This window comes from Microtus oregoni, unplaced genomic scaffold, assembly GCF_018167655.1.
Source record: "Microtus oregoni isolate MIOR12 unplaced genomic scaffold, Mior012 000002F_ref0000024, whole genome shotgun sequence".
Classification (NCBI taxonomy): domain Eukaryota; kingdom Metazoa; phylum Chordata; class Mammalia; order Rodentia; family Cricetidae; genus Microtus; species Microtus oregoni.
This window is the reverse complement of record NW_024543061.1, coordinates 56279805-56301099: the sequence shown is the minus strand read 5'-3', so window position 1 is coordinate 56301099 and position 21295 is coordinate 56279805. Positions and strand designations below refer to the sequence as shown.

The 21295-nt window shown below is 39.5% G+C and overlaps 1 protein-coding gene across 3 annotated transcripts in view; it reads right to left on the bottom strand.

Moving 5' to 3' along the window:
• Pparg (peroxisome proliferator activated receptor gamma) overlaps positions 1–21295 on the bottom strand; it is a 132418-nt gene that overhangs the window by 42887 nt on the left and 68236 nt on the right. For all 3 annotated transcript variants that reach the window (XM_041637764.1, XM_041637785.1, XM_041637774.1), the window contains exons 3-4: positions 9915–10142; positions 8404–8573 (exon numbers count right to left, since the gene is read on the bottom strand). In XM_041637764.1, the coding sequence (XP_041493698.1) occupies positions 8404–8573; positions 9915–10134 (390 nt within the window). In that variant the 5' untranslated portion in view covers positions 10135–10142. The remainder of the gene's footprint in view (positions 1–8403; positions 8574–9914; positions 10143–21295) is intronic.

Genomic DNA, 21295 nt, shown 5'->3' with positions numbered 1-21295 from the left:
TATAAGCATTACTATAAAGTATTATTTACTTTTTGAGGTAAAGTCTTGCTATGCAGCCCAAGCTGGCCTCAAATTTACAGCAATTCTCCTACCTCAGCCATCTGAATGCTAGAATTACAGGCATGTGTCATCACGCTCAGTTTATTGTACACAATTTATGGGTTTTCTTTAGTCAGAATTTCTATACTATATGATACACAATTGATATATGTTATAAGATAATACAAGATTATTTTCCAAATTGGCCATGTTTTTTATAGCCCTCTAAACTGTTATAGAAACTTGAGTGCCTCATTACTGCTTGGTGTAGTCAGACCTCCTTATGTTTGCTGCCCTCCGCAGCCTCCCTTGCACCTGTGACCATAGGTACATGACACCATGCCCAGTTGTCAGATTTCGTTGAGAATCTATTATATGTAAAATGTAAGTATGATCTCAACATATTTCCCTGGCTTTTCATTTCCAAGTTTGTAACAGGCTATCTTGTCTAAAACTGAACATTAGGCATTTTTTATATGTTCTAGACGCTTATTTAATATCTGCACATGTGTTGGTAGGTATTTTCTCTCTGGCTTTATGCTGAAATGCATTTTTCAGTGATTTGTAAAAGTTTTTAAAGATTTTATTTAACTTCCATTCTTGAGAGATGACAGGCACACCCCTTAACACTTTGAATCCTGTTGCATTTGTGCATCCATTGTTGCTGTGGGAAGTATGCTGTCAACTGTTTTGGTGATCTTTCTGCCTTACTGGTTGCTTTTATACATTCTCTTTCTCTGTAGGCTTACTACCATGTGTGTAGGTATAGGTTTTCATTTTCTTATTTCCTTGGTTGTGTTTTCTGATTCTGGGTTTCCCTTGTTCATCAGTTTTGGGATTCTAATTAGACAAATCTTATTCCTTGTGCTAATTTTGTGTTTCTGAACTTCTCTTTTGTGCTTTCCATATTGTTGTCCCTATTTATTTACTACTATTGATTTCATATGTAAAAATCAGAACACCGATCAAATAAGGTCACATAAAAACCCAATTATCCTGATAGAAGTAAAAACAAACATTTCTCACCAAGTTTACTAGTGAGAACTTTTCTGAATTTACTCTGATAATGTTTAGTGCAAACATACCTTTTTTTTTTTTTTTTTTGATTTTTCGAGACAGGGTTTCTCCGTAGCTTTTGGTTCCTGTCCTGGAACTAGCTCTTGTAGACCAGGCTGGCCTCGAACTCACAGAGATCCGCCTGCCTCTGCCTCCCAAGTGCTGGGATTAAAGGCATGCACCACCACCGCCCGGCTCAAACATACCTTTTTAACCTTCAACAACACCAGCAACTGGCTCTGAGAACTAAATGAGCCTTCAAAATCTGGCCAGCTCCAGAACGAACACTCTTTCCATATTCTTTGTGATTTGGATACCATCTTTCCCTCTGTGTCCAGTATGATATTTGAGCTTTCCATTGGCTTTTTCATTGTGATATTTGTATGTTTAACTTTTAGAAGTTTCAGTTGATTTGGTTTTTAGGCCTGGGCATTCTTAAGGGGTCTGTTTGTTTGGTTCCTATCCCCCTTTAAATCAAGTCTTACAGATCTGCTCTTTATCCTGTATCAGGCCTTCCCAATACCTGCATTTGGGAGATGAGTAAACGGTGTCAATACTAGTTTTTCTTTCTCTTTCTTCCTTCATTTCTCCCTTCTTTCCTTTCTTTCTTTCTCTGATATGTCATTCAAAATGATTGCTTTTGTATGTGGTTTCTGATGTTTTATTTTGACGTTATCTTTTGACCATAAACTGTAGAAATTCTATAAAGTCTAAATTGGGAATTCTTTCCTTCAAAGAGAATTTGAAGATGCTTCTTCTGGAAGTTCAGGTACCACTGGCTTATGATATCCTAATATTATTGAGAATTTGAAGATGCTTCTTCTGGAAGTTCAGGTACCACTGGCTTATGACATCCTAACATTATTGAGAATCCTGGCTCTATCTGAAAGCCCAAAGCTCAACTCCTCTTACTTGCTGGCTCTGACTGAGCATGGCAAATCAACACCTTCCCAGCTCTGTGAGCATCTCCCCAGGAAAGCCCTGCTGAAGACTCTATTGTCAGCTTGTTTTGTCTTTGCTATGGTTTTGGAATTTCTGCTACTCCTGTGTGCTAATACTGTGATATTAACAGTATCCTAAAGAGTATGTCCCATTACAAACCTGATGCAATAGAAGCCTCTTTCTGCTCAAAGGGCCCCAAGACTGTGGTTGTGCCAATGTTGATGATTAACAGCAAGTTAATATGCATCAGATCCATACTGATGAGGAATTTTGATTGCTCAATTTTGACAATAAAATTTTGATAATTTTGATAATAAAAAATTTAACTTGATTCATATGATATATATCAAAAGTGAATCATTTGGGGGTTATTTGGAGCCCTTCAATGCTAAAAGAATAATCATCCTGGATATCATTTATGTATTCTATACCAGTATAAAAATTCTTTTGAGACAAGGTCTCATGTAGCCCTGGTTGTCCTGAAACTCACTGTGTAGACCAGACTGGCCTTGAACTCATAAAATGTGCCTGCCTCTGCCTCCTGATGCTGGGACTAATGGTACACTAATGGTATACGGACTAATGGTTGGCTGCTATGCCCAACCCCATATTTAAATTCTTAATTTGAATATATATAGAATACATACCCAAGAACTTACTTTTACTGTTATTCCCCTCTAAATTAATGGTAAGCAATTGTATTCATGTCACTTAACTCTTTCAAGAAACATGAGGAAGATATAAGAATCTCATTGAATATTTTCCTGTGGATTTATTTACTGACTTGAAGAATGAAGCTGGCTTTTCCAAAACTTCTTCATAATGCTAATAAGGAAACACTCCAACAGTATGCTCTTCAGCATGCAGTTTAGGGCCTATAAAACAATGTGCATTTTCAGTCGGCATTCTTTTTCTTATCCTTTCACAGCTGTCTCTTTGGAATACCATGTAGTGAATGGGATGAAGTTTTTGGTTACTGATTCAGAAGCTGCTCTTGTGTATACGTTGATTCCAGTGTCTTCCTATTTGCCTGTGAGAAGACGACTCTGGCTCTTGTTTATGTCTTGTTTTTAAATATTTATCAGCTCCACTCTAATTGCTTTATTTAACTATTATTATTGTGTGTGTGGGGGAGGGTGTCAGATAACTACTCTGTGGATCTGATTTTCTCCCTTTAACTTTAAGTAGGTTCTGGGTACTTAACTCAGGTGATCAGGTTTGTTCAGAAAGTACCTTTACCCGAGGAGTCATGTTAACAATCTAATTATTTTATTCATTTTTTGTTTTTATTTTATGTGTATGAGTGTTTCGCTAGCACATTGTCCTTAAACCCCGCCTATGCAGTCCCCACAAAGGCCAGAAGAGGGCGTAGAATTCCTAGGACTGGTGTTCTAGACTGCAGTGACGGTGCCAGGAACTGAACCTGAGTCCTCAGGAAGAACAGCCAGTGCTCTTAACTCCAGCTCCACAATTCTTCCATTTTTTTACAAAACTTCATGTACAACAAGCTTAGCATGGTAGTGCTTTTACCACGAGATTGAAAGTTCTGTGCTGGGATTGCATGCAGCCTTTTCATGAGATACTCAGCCTGTAGAAGCTGAGTTACTGAGCTACCCTTGGCAGGCAGGAATGTATTCAAGCCATTTATACAAGACAGGGCCCCACACAAAAGTAGGGTTCATTGTGCTGTAGTGCAGATTGTATTTACTCAGAGCTTTAGTAAGTCTTGGTTCTAAATGATCTTTCGGAAGAGATTACAAAGTATGATTGCTCTGGTTTGAGTGTGTCTCCCAAGGTTCCAGTGTTAAGTTTTAATCTTTCCATGAATGGAAAAGGGTGGAACTTAATCTGACTGAAGCTGGAGGTGGGGCCTTTGGTCAGTGATTAAGATTAGATAAAGCCCTTAGGGTGGAGTTTGTGATTGAATATTGGTTACCTTATAAGAGGAAGAGATACTAAAAGATACACAGACAGGCAGACAGACAGACAGACAAACACACAAACACATGCACCCCACTTCCTGTCTCTTACCATGTAAAGTCCTACACTACTTTAGAATTCTGCATCAAGAAAACAGTCACCAGTTGTGGACTCTCAACCTGGAGCCAGAACCACGAGCCCAAAGAACTCTTCTCTTTAAGAATGAAGCCTCGGGTATTCTATTTTACTAATAAAGGGGGCCCTAAAACAAGGATTACACTCAAGAAAACAAAACCACAAACGTGGATTTGCAAACAGCAAATGGTAGTTTTTCAAGCCCTAAGCCATGTGATGTGTAAGCTCTCAGATGGAGGAGGCTTTACTTTGTGTAAGTCTGCAGTAGTAACATAAGAGCCTGTCACTATTCATTTTATCAACTCCAATCGTGTGCTCCTGCTTGAATTTTGACAGGGATCACAGATATGAGCCATACACTGGCGTCCTAATCTTCTCACCTTATGCAATATTCGTTTTGATCCATAAATGAGTCCATAAACTTTATGGTCAACTGAATTTTAATTATGGGAGTACCCTATACCCTATGGAAATGACAAATATTAAATTGCCAAGGTTCATTTTAAGCTATGTCCGGGTGAGACAAAAACATTTGCTGATTTTTTTTCCTTCTCCTTAGTTCTCACAGGCACTGGTGACAGGCTGAGTGGACATCTTTGTTATTAATGGCCATTGACCTTTTGGGAATGAGGCGCAGTTTGGAGCTTAAGTTGTGTTTCTTCAGGCCCCACGCCCTATAATAAGTGGGCATCAAACTTTTGAGTCTTAGGACTCCTTTTTTTATTAAATTATTGTGATGACTTTAAAGAGCTTTTATTTATGTAGACTTCATTTACATATATTTCTTAGACAAATTAAAACTGAGAACAACTTATTTTTTATACAGGATCTGTGTTTCCTAAACTGGTTTCAAACTTTTGTTCTCAAGTGGTCTTTCTTCCTCATCCTCTTCAGCAACTGGGGCTATGTGTACACGTTATAGTAATGTGGTGGTTTGAGTAAGAATGACCCCCATAGGCTCATATGTTAGATGGTTAGTCACCAGGAAGTGAAAATGTTGCGTAGGATTAAAAAGATTAGGAGTAGCCCTGTTAGAGGAAATGTGTTATTGGGGGTGGGCTTTGAGGTTTCAAAAGCCCATACCAGTTCCAGTCTTCCTCTCTCTGCCTACCAATCGGGTTGTAGTTCTCAACTACTGCTCCAGCATCTGCCTGCATGCTGCCGTGTTCCTTGCCATGATAAGGGACCATACCTCTGAAACTGTAAGCCAGCCCTCATTTAAATGCTTTCTTTTCTAAGAGTTGCTGTGGTCATGGTGGCTCTTCCCAGTAACAGAGCAGTGACTGGTACAATTACCAGCATCCAACAGAGAAATCACATGTAAGAGCATATGAGCAAATATTCCACTAGCTACCAGTGTTGTCATCACCCCAAATCATGTAGTTTCTATAACTCTTCAGTTATACTTGTAAAGAATGAGAATGGGAAGGTGAATAAACAGTGTTAACACCATGGAATAATTCCAAACCCATGGCTGTCATGAAAGAGTCTCATGGACCTCTGAGCCTCTGTGTTAACTCTGAGCACTGTGACATGAAGAAGCCAATCACATTGTTTCATTCGCATTTTTACTTTTCTGTTACTAATTTAAGCGTGCACACCAATCAATGGGTCCCATTATGTCATCATTATACATATGCATCATTACGTTTTTCCCCCATTAATCTTTTCTCATCTTTAGAATGTACAGGTCTTTGGCTAGGGGTGGTGTCACAGGCCTGCAATCCCAGCAAGGTGGGCAGAGGCAGGAAGATTGTGAATTTGAAGCTTGTCTCAAAAAATAAAATAATATGTATACATGTCTATTTTCCCTTCCTAGGGAAGCACAACTCTCTTTTGTTTTTGTCTAGGAATTCCATCTCCTACGTTTTGGGAGGCTTGTAAATTATTACAGTTAAGTACAATATTCCTAGTTCTTTTGTACTGTTTTTGCTTGGTGGGTTTTGTCTATGGCAGGTATGGATTTACCTGCATTTTGTTAGTTTTATTGTTTACTCTGCATCTCTGCCTTCCACCCTGTTTTTCCTTGTCTGCTTGTTTTGTTTGGCATTGCAGGGGATGGAACTCAGCCTTGTTCATGCTAGGCAGGTGCCCTGTCACTAAGCTACACTTCCAGTCCCCTTTTTAGCCTTTCCTGATCACAATGTGAAGACTGCTAGATTTTTCTTCCTCTTTCTTTTTTGCTTGCGTTGCCTTCTGAGTTTTAGTGTCTTTGGGGCATAACTTTTATCACTATCACCAAATACTGAAAATGTTGCTGACTTTCAATTCTCAACTGTCTTCACCAATGTTAACTCCCATGAATGTGTGACTAGAGCTAGGGTGAAATTGCTTGCTTGCAGATTCCAATTTTCTAGGCACTTTACCAACATATAGGAAATAAATTACTACAAAGTCTGAGCAATCAGACAGTTCACACTCATTAATGTACATGACCAGCATTACCCAAACTGAATGGTTTCTTCAGACAAATATGGCTCAGAATTCAGCAACTCAAAAAAAAACTGTGTAAACTTTACTCATTAAATACAATAACATATGCTTACTACTTACAGGGATCTCAGATTATTGGGTTTGTAGAATGATTTAACTTCAAAGCTATTTCAATCACAGAGTGATTTCTTTTCATTGTTTTTGTTTTTTGAAACAAAGTGTCTTGCTGTCTGTCCTGCCTCCACCTCCTGTGGGTGGGGCTCACAGGCATGTAGCAACAGACCAAGGCATGTGCCATCAGGCCAGGCAGGTGACAACAGGCTAAGCATGTGCCATCAGGCCAAGGCAAGTGCTATCAGGACAAACTCATGAGTGGGTTTTAGTGTTTTAAGTGATAGCATCTCTTGTCAGGAGTGCTTTAAGGACTCATTTTGAAATTCAAGCCTTAGAGATGTAAGACCTTGGCTATCAACCTAGCCAAATCATTTTCTACACGAGGTGACTGGTAAAGCGTGTATGTGACTGGTAGGCTATGACTGAGAAAGTGGCAGAGGTGACTGGCTTGAATCTTTTTAACATATTTGATTGTTTTTGGGCTGAAAAAAACCTTAGAGAAAGCTGAATTTCATTGTTTTACAGATGAGAAAATGATTGTATAATGTGGTTAAGTAATGGCATACCACACACACACACACACACACACACACACACACACACACACCCCACTACCATCACCACACACACTTATACAATATCTGCTGGGGGTAAGAATTTAATAAAAACTAGTTTCTCTTCTTGGCCTATCATCCATCTAGAACCCAGAAGTGCTAACTCATGTCTACCTGGTATGCTTCATCTTTATTCCCCAGAAAAAGCTCAAGGAAGCAGTACTTATTCATTTATCTATGTTTTATTTTTTTGAGATAGGGCTGGCTTGAAACTTGCTATGTAGACCAGGCTGGTCTTGAACTCACAGAAATGCTGATGCCTCTGTTTCTGAGTACTAGTATTAGTGGTGTGCACTACCGCACTCCCCAGTATTTATAAGGTAAGTACTGATGAACAATGTATTATATGGGCACATGATAGATTAAATATTATTTTATCCCTGAGTATGTTAAAGTTGTTTTAAACTGTATAAAAACACAAATGCATTGAAGTATTTTTCTTATAACTGGGGCAGCATATTATTAACTCTCTAAAGTATTCTTTCACAAAGGAAGTGCGTCATTGTCTCTTTTCACCTAATTACACAGGCTTAGGCTGATGCTGAACTAAGGAAACACAGTACTAGCATAGGGCTTGGTAGGGACAAGCCTCACCAATCCACAATTTTGTTTCTCCTTTTGCAGTCTTCAGATGAAATACAGGGTCTTGCACCTGGTCTACCACTGAAGCCCTCACCCTCGTGACCCCATGCCTTTGACTCACAGTTTCTGTAGTCATAATGTAGAAATATGTTCAATATTACAGAATTAGTCTATGGATCAAGTGATACACATATATAATTTGTCAAATCTTACTTGTATAAGAGATTACACAACATGATGAAAAACACACTAGGGAAATCAGGAAATTTAGCTCCTGGTGCTGGCCCACCACTCACTCTTGCTGTGACACCTTGGACAAGTCCTTTTAAAAAATTCTGCAAGATACACGTAGATGGGTGTCTCAAAGAGTCATTTTGGAGGAGAAGAGGGGCAGAGTAACCCTGCTTTTATCAGCTTTTCTTAGATTTTCAAATATTATATTACATGAAAAATGAGTTCTGCCAAAAATTACAATTTTATCTTAATTCCCCAGAGTGGGTTTACAACAGGAAAAGGGATAGGCAAAATTTCAGAAAATTCTTTGATGATTTTTAAAATCTGTCTTTACCTTGCATCCTTCACAAGCGTGAACCCCATAGTGGAAGCCTGACGCCTTATCCCCGCAGACTCGGCACTCAATGGCCATGAGGGAGTTGGAAGGCTCTTCATGAGGCCTGTTGTAGAGCTGGGTCTTCTCAGAATAATAGGGTGGGGATGCAGGTTCTACTTTGATCGCACCTGTGCATCGGAAAATTTGAGAAGATGGTTATCTCATGACAAACAATCCTAAAAGGGCACCGAGGCTTCCCATGGTGGCCTTCATATGCTCGTCCCATAACTTTACTATCTCGGAGAAGTGCTGGGGAGCATGAAGGCATCTGGTGCTCAGATAGGAAAAAGTAGACTTTATCATCTCAGGCAAGTCCCAACACCCCACACTCACCTGCACAAATAAAGCGGGAAGGGAATTAAGAGTGAGGGATTGAAGTCTGCCCCCTTGCTCCCCACAGACACTGCACATAGTTTGAAGCAGTGCAGTTTCTTTGGCAGGAGGGTGGGCTGCACCTGGCACTCACTCTGTTATTATGGGTTTTATTGAAATGCTGCTCTTTAGAAGTAGTTTTAAACCTTCCTTGAAAAAGAAACACAGAAGGAGGAACATGGCTGAGAAAAATGTCACAGTGAGCCCAGCCCGAGGTGCCAGGTTATCAACAGGGTTGAGTCAAGAGGTGGTTTGTGAAGTGATCTCTGATAGAGAGCGGGAGAAACCTGTGTGAAGCAAGTGCTGCCTTTGCCGGTGGCTCAGGCCTAATGAATTTCCATATTAGGCTTTAACCCAGAACCACACAGATAAATATAACCACGTATACTATCTATCTAAAGAAAACAACTAGAAATTACAGGAAGTTCTTACTTATGATCAAGTAATGATTGCCAGTGACACAGGGGTGACTCTGGAAAACCAGCACATCAGCCCACAAGATAAAAATCAAGGAAACAGCATCACAAAAATGATACTTTATCTTGAAAAGTTCAGTTTTGGCTTTTTTTTTAAATCTGATGTTTGATGGTAATTTCCTTAATGGCATGATAATATGTCAATCAGCTACAGTGTTAAAATGTAAGTTTGTGCCCCAAACTAGGGTTTGGGGTAAATTTCACAAACTACAGATTAGAAAAAAAAAAGATATCAACTGTAATAGTAACTTAGGGATGACCAGTCACAAAAGTTTGTCTACAATCGTGACGATAACTCATAAGAAGCTGGGAGCATGTAGTTTACACGATGAACTCTCAGCCTAAGACACAACTGACAATGTAATCAGGTTATAAACGCTCTTAAGAAGGTATCAAGAAAGGAAAGAAAGGAGGGAGGGAGGAGAAGGAAAGGGAAAAGAGGTTGGAACAGACATTCATGTACTGGCTTCTTTTTGGCCTCTCAAATACTTGAACTTCAAGGGCCATGCATAAATGAGAGATGATGCTTTCTCTTCGGAGTTCTAATCTCCGGAGCATCTATCCCAGGGTATTCAGAGATTTGTCTAATTCCAGTATTAGGAGTTTGGAAAGCGAACGTACTTTGGTATTCTTGGAGCTTCAGGTCATATTTGTAATCAGCAACCATTGGGTCAGCTCTTGTGAAGGGAATATCCTCATAGTGCGGAGCAGAAATGCTGGAGAAATCAACCGTGGTGAAGGGCTTGATGTCAAAGGAATGGGAGTGCTCATCCATCATAGAGAGGTCCACAGAGCTGATCCCGAAGTTGGTGGGCCAAAATGGCATCTCTGTGTCAACCATGGTAATTTCTGAAATGGAAAAAGAACAAGGTGTGAGTCAAGTTCTGGAGGAGAGAACAGTCCTCTAGGGACATACAGAGAGGGAGCTGAGTTTATACCCAGTGAGGGAGGAGGGCACTGCTGCCTTTCTAGCACCCTCCAGGTGGCTTTACAGGGAGAAGGAAGTCAGCTTTCACCCGAGTATACTAGCAGACACCCTACAGTGTGTAGCTACATGGAACAAATCAATCTAAATGTGAGCTCTGCTCACACTGTCTGCTCCAGCAGGTCAGCTGGATCTGATAATGGTTATTTTTCTTACTTCATATTGCTTCCACTTTTATTAAGATATAACTGATAAGATATTTAAATGATCACCATAGTATTCTTTTGATATATGTATACACTGTGAAATAATTACCATCATCAAATTAATTAAAATATTCCTCACTTTATAGAATTTTCTTTGTTTGTGTTGAAAAAACTTAAGATTTGCTTCCTTAGCCAATTTCACTATAGGATACAGTATTCCTAACTGTAGTCAGCAGTCAGCTTGTTGTCCATCAGGTCTCCAGAGCCTAATGGAAACTCTGGCCAGCCTTCCCATTTTCCTTATGCCTAGTCCTTGGCAATCAGCAACAGTGTATGGGATTTGTTTTCCTGCGTCTGGTTTATTTTCCTTAGCACAACGTTTCTTTGGGTCATTTATATTGCTACAAGGGACAGAATTTTCTCCTTTCTAAAGTCCATACAGTACTCCAGTCTAGTATGAGTGTGTGTGTGCACATGCATATGTATGTGTGTACATTATGCATATGTGTTTATCTACATACCACAAAGTTTTTTTGTTTGTTTTTACTTGTTCATGTGTCTTAGACTCTTATGTTGATTTCATCTCTCGGCAATAGCCAATAGTGTCATAATGAAATCTTGACACAGTGATTTTAGTTTCCTGGCCATATGTCTAGCAGAGGTACTGTTAATTACATGGAAATTCTACTTTTGGTTTTCTGAGGACTCCACTTGTGTCCTATAATGGCTTCGCAGTACACAGTATATATCCCTAAAAAGGTTTCTGTTGCTCGATAGTCTTTCTTCTCTTTATGGGTCAGCCATTCTAACAGGCATGGAACAGTATATTTTATTGTAGTTTTGATTTGCATTTTCCCCAGGGATTAGTGATGTTGAACACTTTTTCATACACCTGTTGACAATTTGTATGTTTTCTTTTTAGAAATGGCTATGAATATTCTTTGTGCATTGTCTTGGACTGAGCTCTTTGGTGTTTTGTTACTGACTTGCATTTCTCTTGTGTTTGTGTTCATCTGTGTGTGCATGTGTGTGTGTGTGCACTCACACACACATGTATCCCTGTGCATGTGCATGGGAGGTGTCATCCTCAGGCACATCTTTCACAGCCTTTGAGATGGGGTCTCTTGTGGCCTGAAGTTCACAGTTAGGCTAGAATGACTGGTGTTAAGATCCAGAGATATTTTTTTCCCCACTTCCCAGGAGTACAAGTGTGTACTAGTATGCCTGGTATTTTTATGTGGGTTCTGGGAATTGAACTCAGTTTCTTATGCTTACAAGCACTTTACTGAGTCATTCTTCTCCCAGTTCTGTGTGTTTGAGATTCTTTTCTCTCTCCTCTCTCTCTCTCATTTTTTCTTTTCACTTCTCCCTCCCAGGTACTGAGATTAAAAGTGTGTGCCACCATGCCTGGCTCTTTTTTTAAAATTTATTTTTATGTGTATGAGTGTTTGCCTACATGTATGTATGTGTATCATGTAAATGCCCAGTGCCTGTAGAGGCCAGAAGATTGTGCCAGATCCCCTAGAACTGTAGTTACTGGCAGTTATGAACTGTCATGTAAGTGCTGGGAACAGAACCAGGGCCCTCTGGAAAAGCACCAAGTGTGCATTTTTCTAAGTCTGATTCGCCATAGTAAGTAAAAGAAAGCTCTGATCCATTTGGGACCCAAGTACTGGATATGAACTGTGAGTCAGTGGTTAGTACAGATTATAAATCTTGATGCAATTGTAAGTCTGACTTAGTTCACTTGAAATGAGATCACAATTCACCAGAGCTATGTACATTCAAGGTTGTTAACCCTGGTGACAAAGAAATGACCTCATAAAGTTTTATCTTTGCTATAGTCATATTGGCACCATTTGACAAAGGTTTTACTTACAATAGGTGCTCATTAAATATTTACCTTTAAACATTAAATGACTTGATGGTTTGAAGAAAGTGTGAACTTTTAGCAAAGGGGTCAGGGAAGGAGAGAAGCAAACAGACTCACTGAGTACCTACTGTATGCCAGACACATTTACCTTTTTTTCCATGTGTGCTGAAATATTCTCACTTTATAGATTAATAAGACAGGACTTGACCTGTAAGGTTACATGACTTGCCCAAGGTCCATGGACTAGGTAGGTGTGGACAATTCAAACTGAAAGCTGACTCAGAAACTCTTTCCTTTCAAATAATGTCTCATTGATAAAAATGTTCTGGAAGATGGACTCTTCTCACAAGGGAATGGTCCTCTTGCTTTTATTCCAGCATGCATTTTTTTTTTTCCCACAAAGGCTGCATGGATGAAGAGGTTCATCTATAGTCTTCACGAGAAACAAAATGCCTCGTAGACACAAATAAGGAGATTGGCTTTGTGGATGTGCTCTGTGACTGCAAGAGGGCTCATCAGGCAACGTTTGGGTTCCCATGCCAGATATCTGCATAGTAAGTACCCAAACAACCTTCAGTTATCTGTGCTACGGTATAAACACTGCACACCAAAAAAGAGGAATGTGCGTTGGTGATAACTTAGAGGACGCCATGGTCTCTGTGACATCTAGAAAGAAGTTTTTGCTCCTTATTAGCAGGAGCACCATCAAACTATGCTGTTTGCTTCAAAATCCATCTACATGGACCCAGACCAAGTCACTGCATTTACTTTGCTTCTCTCCTTAGAATGTTTAATTTTCATTTCTCTATGTCCTTACCCTTTGCTATCAGTCATTTTCATTTCAAAAGGTATCTCTTCTTGTCCAGAGAGTAATATCCTTAAAGTTGGATGTTTCTCTTGACATCTATCGTGAGTTAAAGGTAGTGGGTATGCCTCTGTATAGACACTGAGAAGTGAAAATAAGGATGGAATACCTAGATACTAGGTTGCAGAAAAATTGGTCATTCATCATTTTATTGGTTAACTTCTTTTTCCGTTTGGGGATGGAACCCAGGACTTTGCACATGCTAGGCAAATGCTCTACCATTTTCTTAGCCGTCCATGTGAGCAGGGGCTTTACAAGTGTGCACTATCAGGTCTGGCTTTACAGGCTTTAAAAATACTTTTCAGGTTTATATAAAATTAAGTAAAAGGAAAGCTATTATATAGAATCTTACCTTCTGAGACAAAGGGTGTCCCCCCTGCCACTAACCTGTGCTATTGTGGCACATCTGTGACAACTAACAAGCCAGTATGGATATGCTCATATGAACTAAAGTCATGTCTACTTACACACTGTATGTAGATAAGTCTAAGGATGTTAGCAGGAGTATAATGTGATGTGTCTATCATTACAGTACCATACAGAACTAGTGCTCTGTCCTAACCAACTCCTGCATTCCCACAATCACCCTCCCCTTCCCTTAAAGAATGCGGTTTCACTGAGTTCTGTTATTAAGGATGTGTTGTCAGGGAAGCAGGACAACAGCACCTTGCATCTCAGATTGGCATTAGAAGCCCTCCATGGCACATCTACAATTTGCTTTTTCAGACCTTTTCCCATACTTGGCATGTACTACCTCTAGATGTGCCACACTGTCTACCTGCCCTGCAGTCTCTACTCTTGCCCTTCTTCATAGATGCAGGTTCCTGAGGTCACTGTATCTTTTTCCTATCCTTTGTTTCTGTGCACCACACTCTTCCTTGTCTTTCAAAGGTAAATACTACTTTCTTCATGAAACCTTCCGTGAATCCTCCTCTTCTTCAATGCTGACATAATTTCTGATCTGTTTAAGTATCTATGCTATAGATACAACATATCTATATAATATATAATACTATGGCTATAAATTCGATAGCCTCTATAGCATTTACATTTTCATTTTGTCTGGAATGAAGAGACACCTTATCATCCGGTTTTCCGTTAGTCCTTCTGCATGGTTGTTGTGTTCTAAACACTTGCTAACTAAGTAATAATGGTATCTGGAGAAGAATAGAATGACTTCTCATTTTGCTGAGAAGAAAGAAGAAAATTAAGATACTTTCTCAGTGGCTTAGTTTTGTCAAGATGTAAGCTCTCCTGAAAAGATTAAGCTTTGATATTATAACTAAGACACAACATGAGCTCAAAACCTGTCTCCAACCCTTTGGGGACTATCAGGAAGATTAGAACTAAGTTATTTTTTTCTTCTTTTGTCATACTGGGCACTGAACCCGGAATTGTCCATATGATAGATAAGTGCTTTACTACTGAGTAATGCCCTAGCCCAGGTTTCCTTATTTTTCTAGGAAGGGAGAAAAAGGAAGAAAGAAAAGCATTTGCCTCTTCATCTTTAAGAAGACATATTGCTAACACACATTATTTCCTCTCCCTCTCCTTTTTCTGTAATTCTGGGACACCTTGACCTCAACAGTATTACTCCATGGACATGATTACTGAGAGGCACGGGATCCAAACATGCTTTATTTTACTTTGACTTAGAGATGGTCCAGGAAAGCTGCTTCTTATTTTGTTTTTAGAAAACATAAGCTTCTGTTGCTGCCAAGCTGTAAGTCAAGTAGGTGTTTTTTGTTACTCCGTGCAATTATCCATGAAAGAGCAAATGGACAAAATATTTGCGTGAACAACAGCCCTTCTTAGGAATAATTCATTGTCTTAACTTTCCAGCTGGGTGACATGAGTCCTGTTGCCTCAGGGCCTATCCTTCAATTTCACAACCTTTCAAGAAAGTCTTTAGACACACTTTGTGTGCAATGACACAGCTCTACGCTGTTTCTCTTTGACCGTCAAACTTGGCTTTCAATTCTGTTATGGTTAATGAGCAGCCTTCTCACACTACTCCAAATTATAATGCATTTCAAACAAAAGTGTAATCGATTTCACGCAAGAGTAAAGTGACTTCTCTAATCGAATAGGCTCCAGTTGGGAGTATGGAAGTGGGTCAGAAAGATATCAGATTATGAAATCAAGCACCAGGACTATATGGTTTGCCTTTGGGATATTATGTTGTTCTCTAGGGAAAGTTTTCTACTAGAAACCTGGGGAGGGTTGGGGTGTGATTTAGTGAGAGTTTGCCTGGCACAAGTGAAGTCCCAGGTTCAGAGTACAGAAAAAAAAAAGGTACATGACATCACATCTATATGATGATTGTTTTAAAACCCAGGGTATAAGTTCTGTAGAGGTTGGGGTTGTAGCTCAGTGGTAGAGCGCTTGCTCAGCACATACAAGATCCTGGATTCAATTTCCAGCACCGAAAGAGAGGAGGAGAAAGGACACCTGAGCTAATGTTTCAGCCCTCAGTATTTACAGTGCTTGATTAAGAGCCCCGAGTCTTGGATACTGGACTGAAATGATCTCTTTTACTCCTTGCAACAGCTCTGCACAAGATACTCAGAATGCTTTCATTGGTTTGCTTTTTTTTTTTCTGTTTTGACAGGGTCTTACTGTGCAGCTCTGGCTGCCTTGGAACTCACTTTGTAGAATAGACTGTCCTTAAACTCACAGAGTGCCTCCTGCCTCTGCCTCTAGAGAACTGGGATTATAGGGATGTGCCACCAAGTACTCAGAATTCTTAAAGAGGAGTAATCAAGCACTGATGATATATTTTAGTGACAAAACACATGCCGAACATATATGCGGCTGAGTTCTAAGCCTAGCTCTGAAAGCTTTGAGGGAAATATGGCACAAATACAAAAGTAATTTGTGGACAATTATTAGCAAGAGCTGGGTGTTGAGCACAAAGGTCTGAAACTCTGTGCTCACACATTTAACCTCTTAAACTAAACCATTCTGCCTAGGAAAATATCTCTCTTTCTGATCTTCCAGATTTACACTAACCATCAACACATTTCTTTATTAAAAATTAATTAATTTTTTTAAATTTAATTTCATGTTCCAACCATAGTTCTCTCTCCCCCCAAACTCCCCTCCCCTTTCCCCATCACACCCCCATCTATTCCTCCCAATGGGTAAGAGCTCCCATGGGGAGTCAACAAAGTCTGGCACATTAAGTTGGGGTAGGACCAAGCCCCTCCCCCTTGCATTAAGGCTGAGAATTGTATCCCAATATAGGGAATGGGCTCCAATAAACTAGCTGATGCACCAGGGATAGATCCTGGCCCCACTGCCAGGGGCCCCTCAGTCCAAGCTTCCTTCGATAGCTCAGTTGGTAGAGTGGAGGACTATGGTGAATGGTCATCAACCATTTCAACAGCTCCTGCTGGATCAGGCATGACACAGGATGCTGGTGATAAAGAATAACTCAGAGAAATATATTCAGAGGGTAATGAAGCAGTGTGGCAACATCTCATAGAGTCTCTAGAGCTTAGTGACTTGGTTAGCAATGACTTTCAAGAGACATTCAACCATGGATTTTCAATGTCTTCCTGTTTTAGTTATTGTCATGATACTCACAAGTATGGCTCCTACTTGTTTACTCAGCCAACCCTTCCTTAATGATATATGTAAATCACAGCATAGTACAAACTAACTTGGGAATTATATGGTTCCTTTCCCATCAATGAACCAACATCCAGAGATAAAAATCTTTCAAAAACATTACAGGGGAAAAAGCTATTTTGTAGTAATTGTTGTTTCCCATTTAACAGTAAAAGAACATGGGCATAATGATTGGCTTATGAATACAGTCAGTAAGAGACTGGGTGGGCAAGAAAACATCTTTTCTGTCTCCTGGCCCAGAACCCTTTGAACTTCATGGTGTTCTTACTATATTGATATAATATGTTGAAAAAGAGACTTTTATCCTAAGCCAATTTTTATAGATCAAGATGTATTTGGTCTTAATTAATATATACGAGTCACCATCAAATTTCAAAAGCCTCATGCAAGAAACCATTTTACCAGATGACAGACTGTCACAGAATAAAATACAGAAGAAATATGCAACATAACTATTCCTGTTCTGGCTTGAATGTGAAATGTACCCTACAGGATCACATGTTGAAGCACTTGGTACCCAGATAGCATGCACAGTTTTGGGACCTTCAAGAGGTAGGGCCTACCTGGAGCAAGTAGGCTGTTGACTGGTGAGCCTTGAGACTCACTTCATCCTTTATTTAGTCTTTTTCTGCTTCCTGTTCCCTCGAGGCGTGAGGACTTGAGAAGTCTGAACTGCCTACTGACATTTCTAGCTATAGTGATACGTTCTCAAACCAGGATCCCCAATAAATCCTTCTTTTTCTAGGTCATTTCTTGCCAAGCATTTGGTCACAGTGAAGAGAAAAATATGCACTACTAACAAAAATAATAACCTCCAAATGAGTGGGAAGGTTAAAGGAATGATTCATCTAATAGGTTCAGCATTGTGGTGATCTGAGTTGTCACATAATAAATACAGATAACCTTTTCTGTTACTTTTGTATGTTGTTGTTCTGAACATTATCAATAAAGAAGGAAGGAGCATTGCTATGTTCAATGCCCAGATTCAAATTCTGCCTTGGAGGTCTTAGTTTCGTGATCTCTCTACAGCTAATTTTGCCATCTCACTCCGTTCTGAAGACTAATGAGATAATATACGTAAAACACCTAGCATGGGGACGGATACTTATTAAGCTCTAAATAAACAATAGTGGTAATTTTTGTACATATTAGTAGCCAGAGTCCCATCGGCGTATAAAAGGTGGGCTAAAAGCCTCCAAAGTGGCCTCTGGGGGACAGGAAGAGGAAGAAACACCAGCAGAGTTCTATTGTTCGAATAGAACTATGCCTAAAACAGATGTCCTGTTTTAAAAACCTGTGGTAAAGGAGAGTGAGTGCCTGGCTCCTCAAAGTTACTCACTCCAAAGCTTAATTGTTCCTTTGTGGCAGGGAAAGTCTTTCTTATTTGGCATCCCCCCAACTGTATTATACATATGCTAATGATGTTCCTTTAAAAATCATTACACAGAAAAATATAAGGTAGTCAAGCAAATTTAGAATGCCTATGTTAGGCAAGGTTGAACATGTTGTCTGCAAGACTTAAACTCATGATTCACACTCAGGGAAAGAAACATGCAGTATTACAGTTTAATGTTTGAAGGACAACTGCTTATGAAACCACAGTCTACTGATATTGGAGCTTTTAACTATTCCTTTCAAAATTATTGCAGTGTAATCATGGCCAACCAACTTAACTCCAAACTACAGGAAATTACACTGTGGAGGTGAGAGGAGAAAAAGGTGTATTTGGAAAAGGCAACACTGTAGTAAAAAGGTTGAAGGCTTATGTTCTATAGTAAGAGGTTAACAGTTGGGAACACAGTATAAAAATTAGCAGCCAAGCACATGATTCTCAAGACATGGAGGTGAATGCCAAAAGAGAACTCTGTAGTTAAATATCAGTACTTTTGAAACAGAATTATTGTGGTGGGGATCTCTATTATTTTAATTAAAATCTTTATGCTGACCGATTTCTAAAAAATGATGTCTTCATTTGATTACATTAAAAATTAATTTATTTTTAACTCTACCACTGAACTACATCCCAACCTCTTAAACACTTATAACTGTAGTATTTTCCCATGATTTCACCTAACAAGTAGGAGTAAATCTATTCCTTGCATGTACTTTGTGTTATTAAAAAGGAATGCTTGTGTAATAATATAGAAAAGTAGAAAAGATATATCAAAATAAAAGCATAGATTAAAAGATGAATCTCCTTCTGAGTAACACACTTATAAAATAAAAGTCTATTTATTTACTTTAAAGAATTGTGGGCATCTATGTGCGTGTGCACCCCTGCTCACCTGTACACATGTGTTCAGGAGCCCGGTTATGTGTGGGAGCCAGAGGAAAATGTTGGATGTCGCCTTCAGGACATCACTCACCCTAGTTTTAACACAGGTTCTCTCACTAGTCTGGAGCTCACCATTAATTAGGTTAGTGTGACTGACCACTGAGCCCCAGGGATCTATCTGCTCCTGCCCCCGGCATCAACTTTCTTCTCCTTAGTATCATAGGCCTTTCTTTACCAAAGGAGGAAAATGACTCTGAATTTCATTCAGAGAAGCATAATTTAATAATGATAGCTAACAATTTTTAATCACTTAAGCAGCAGGCATTATATCTTATGCCCATCTTGCATGTACTTTTGTGTATGATACACAAAGTATAATTTGCATTTAAAACGGTCCAGGAAGTTATATATAGTTATTAAAACCTAATAGTGTTAAAAATAGGCTTAGAGTTAAGTAAATTTCATAACATTACATAGTTAATTGATATTACAGCAGAAATTTAAATAGAAAGGTTTAGAGATGAATTCTATGTTGTGCCATGTGTTTATTTTATATAAGAAAACATAAGTAGACATTCTGCTGTCTACTTAGGACTGTAATAAAAGTCAAACCCAGTGTTTCTCTGACTTGATTTCCCACTAGTGGATTTGGCAGAAGATGAAGCATCAAATATGTATATCTATTTGAATATTTCTTTATAATAGCAAATGGTATACAAAACAGTTCCAGGACAGCTAGGACGTACACAGAGAAACCCTGTCTCAAAAAACAAACAAACAAACAAACAAAAAAACCAAACACCCCCCCAATAACCCCCCCCCCAAAAGACCTTTATCAGATGTATTTTTTACAATTATTTTTTTGACGGTTTGTACAGAGCTACAGTCAAGGATGTTTCAGAGGAAAAGTACCTGTGGAAGAAAAGGAGCTGAGGGAGAAACACCAGGCAGGACAATGCAAAGAATATTGGGGGGGGGGGGCTAGAAAGAATGTCAGTGATGTTGAAGCACAGCCAAGGGGAGATGGACAGGAGAAGAAAGGAACTGTAGAAGTCTCCTGGGGTGGGGAGACAGTTTTCATTATCTCTGAATTGGAGCCTCTAAAGGGTGTTGAGCTAGGGACAGGCCCGACTTTTTAACATGATGGATAGGAGGTGGGTGGAAAATAATATTGGGAGGAATGACAGACACATTAAACAAACAAACAAATAAAATCTGTCAGAAGACCACTTTCTAGTGCAGAGGCAGTATATTGGATCAGGCTTTGGCAGCCTTGGAGGTAGAGGAGAGAGCACATTTTCAGACTGGAGGAGACAAGAACCATAGACATGGCTTTTCAGAGAAAATTTCATGCTTCCAATTGGAAGAAAGCTTCCAATTCACAGGTTGAAGAGGTTGAAGTTCCCTGAACCTGACCTTGAAAAACTGGGAAGGTTTGACAACTGGGAAAGGCTTTTAAGAACATACTAAACTTGGAGGCAAGAGGGAATGTGGGTCTATTTTTGCAAAATGAAATTGTCTGAAGAGGGCTTGACAGTTCCCTTCCTGGGATATGGTGGGAAGGAAGGTAAAATGTAAGAAGTGGAGCCATGCTTTCAAAAGGCAGTGAAAGCCAGGCAAAGGTATGGACTTCACAACACTATGACGCCTTGCAAGCAGTGGATACTCAGTAATAGTCAAGGTTGCTGGAGACAGCTGTAGGGCTGCTCATCTGCCAGTCTAGTGTGGACATAAGAGCTTCTGCCCGGGAGAGCAGCTGAAAGGCCACACAGGAAGCCTGGCACAGACTGAGAAGGGGTAACTCACGTGTACCTGATAGTTGACTGTTTAAAATCTACTTTATGGTGTTAACCACACATGGTGCTTTCCACATGAGGGCACCTTAATCTTGTATTGGAAATCTCTTATTCAAATAAAAATTACATGGGTCTAAAGCACTGTGTGTTCAAATAGCCACGTGACCTCCATTCTGGAGTTGTGAGAGTGGGATTGCAGCTGCTGTTAGTTGCACATGCAATTTCTGTGTTTGTAAATCAGCTACAGGCACAAAACTGTGTATTCAAAGGAAGGAGCATCCCAGTAGAAATGTACAGAAACTAGATTCTATTCAAAGGACTCCAACACTTTATCAAATATATTTTCATAAACACTCGGCACCAGTAGATGGACAGGAAGCAGCCACTAACTTTTATATCGCTCTAGTGTGTCCAAAGAAGCTAAAATAA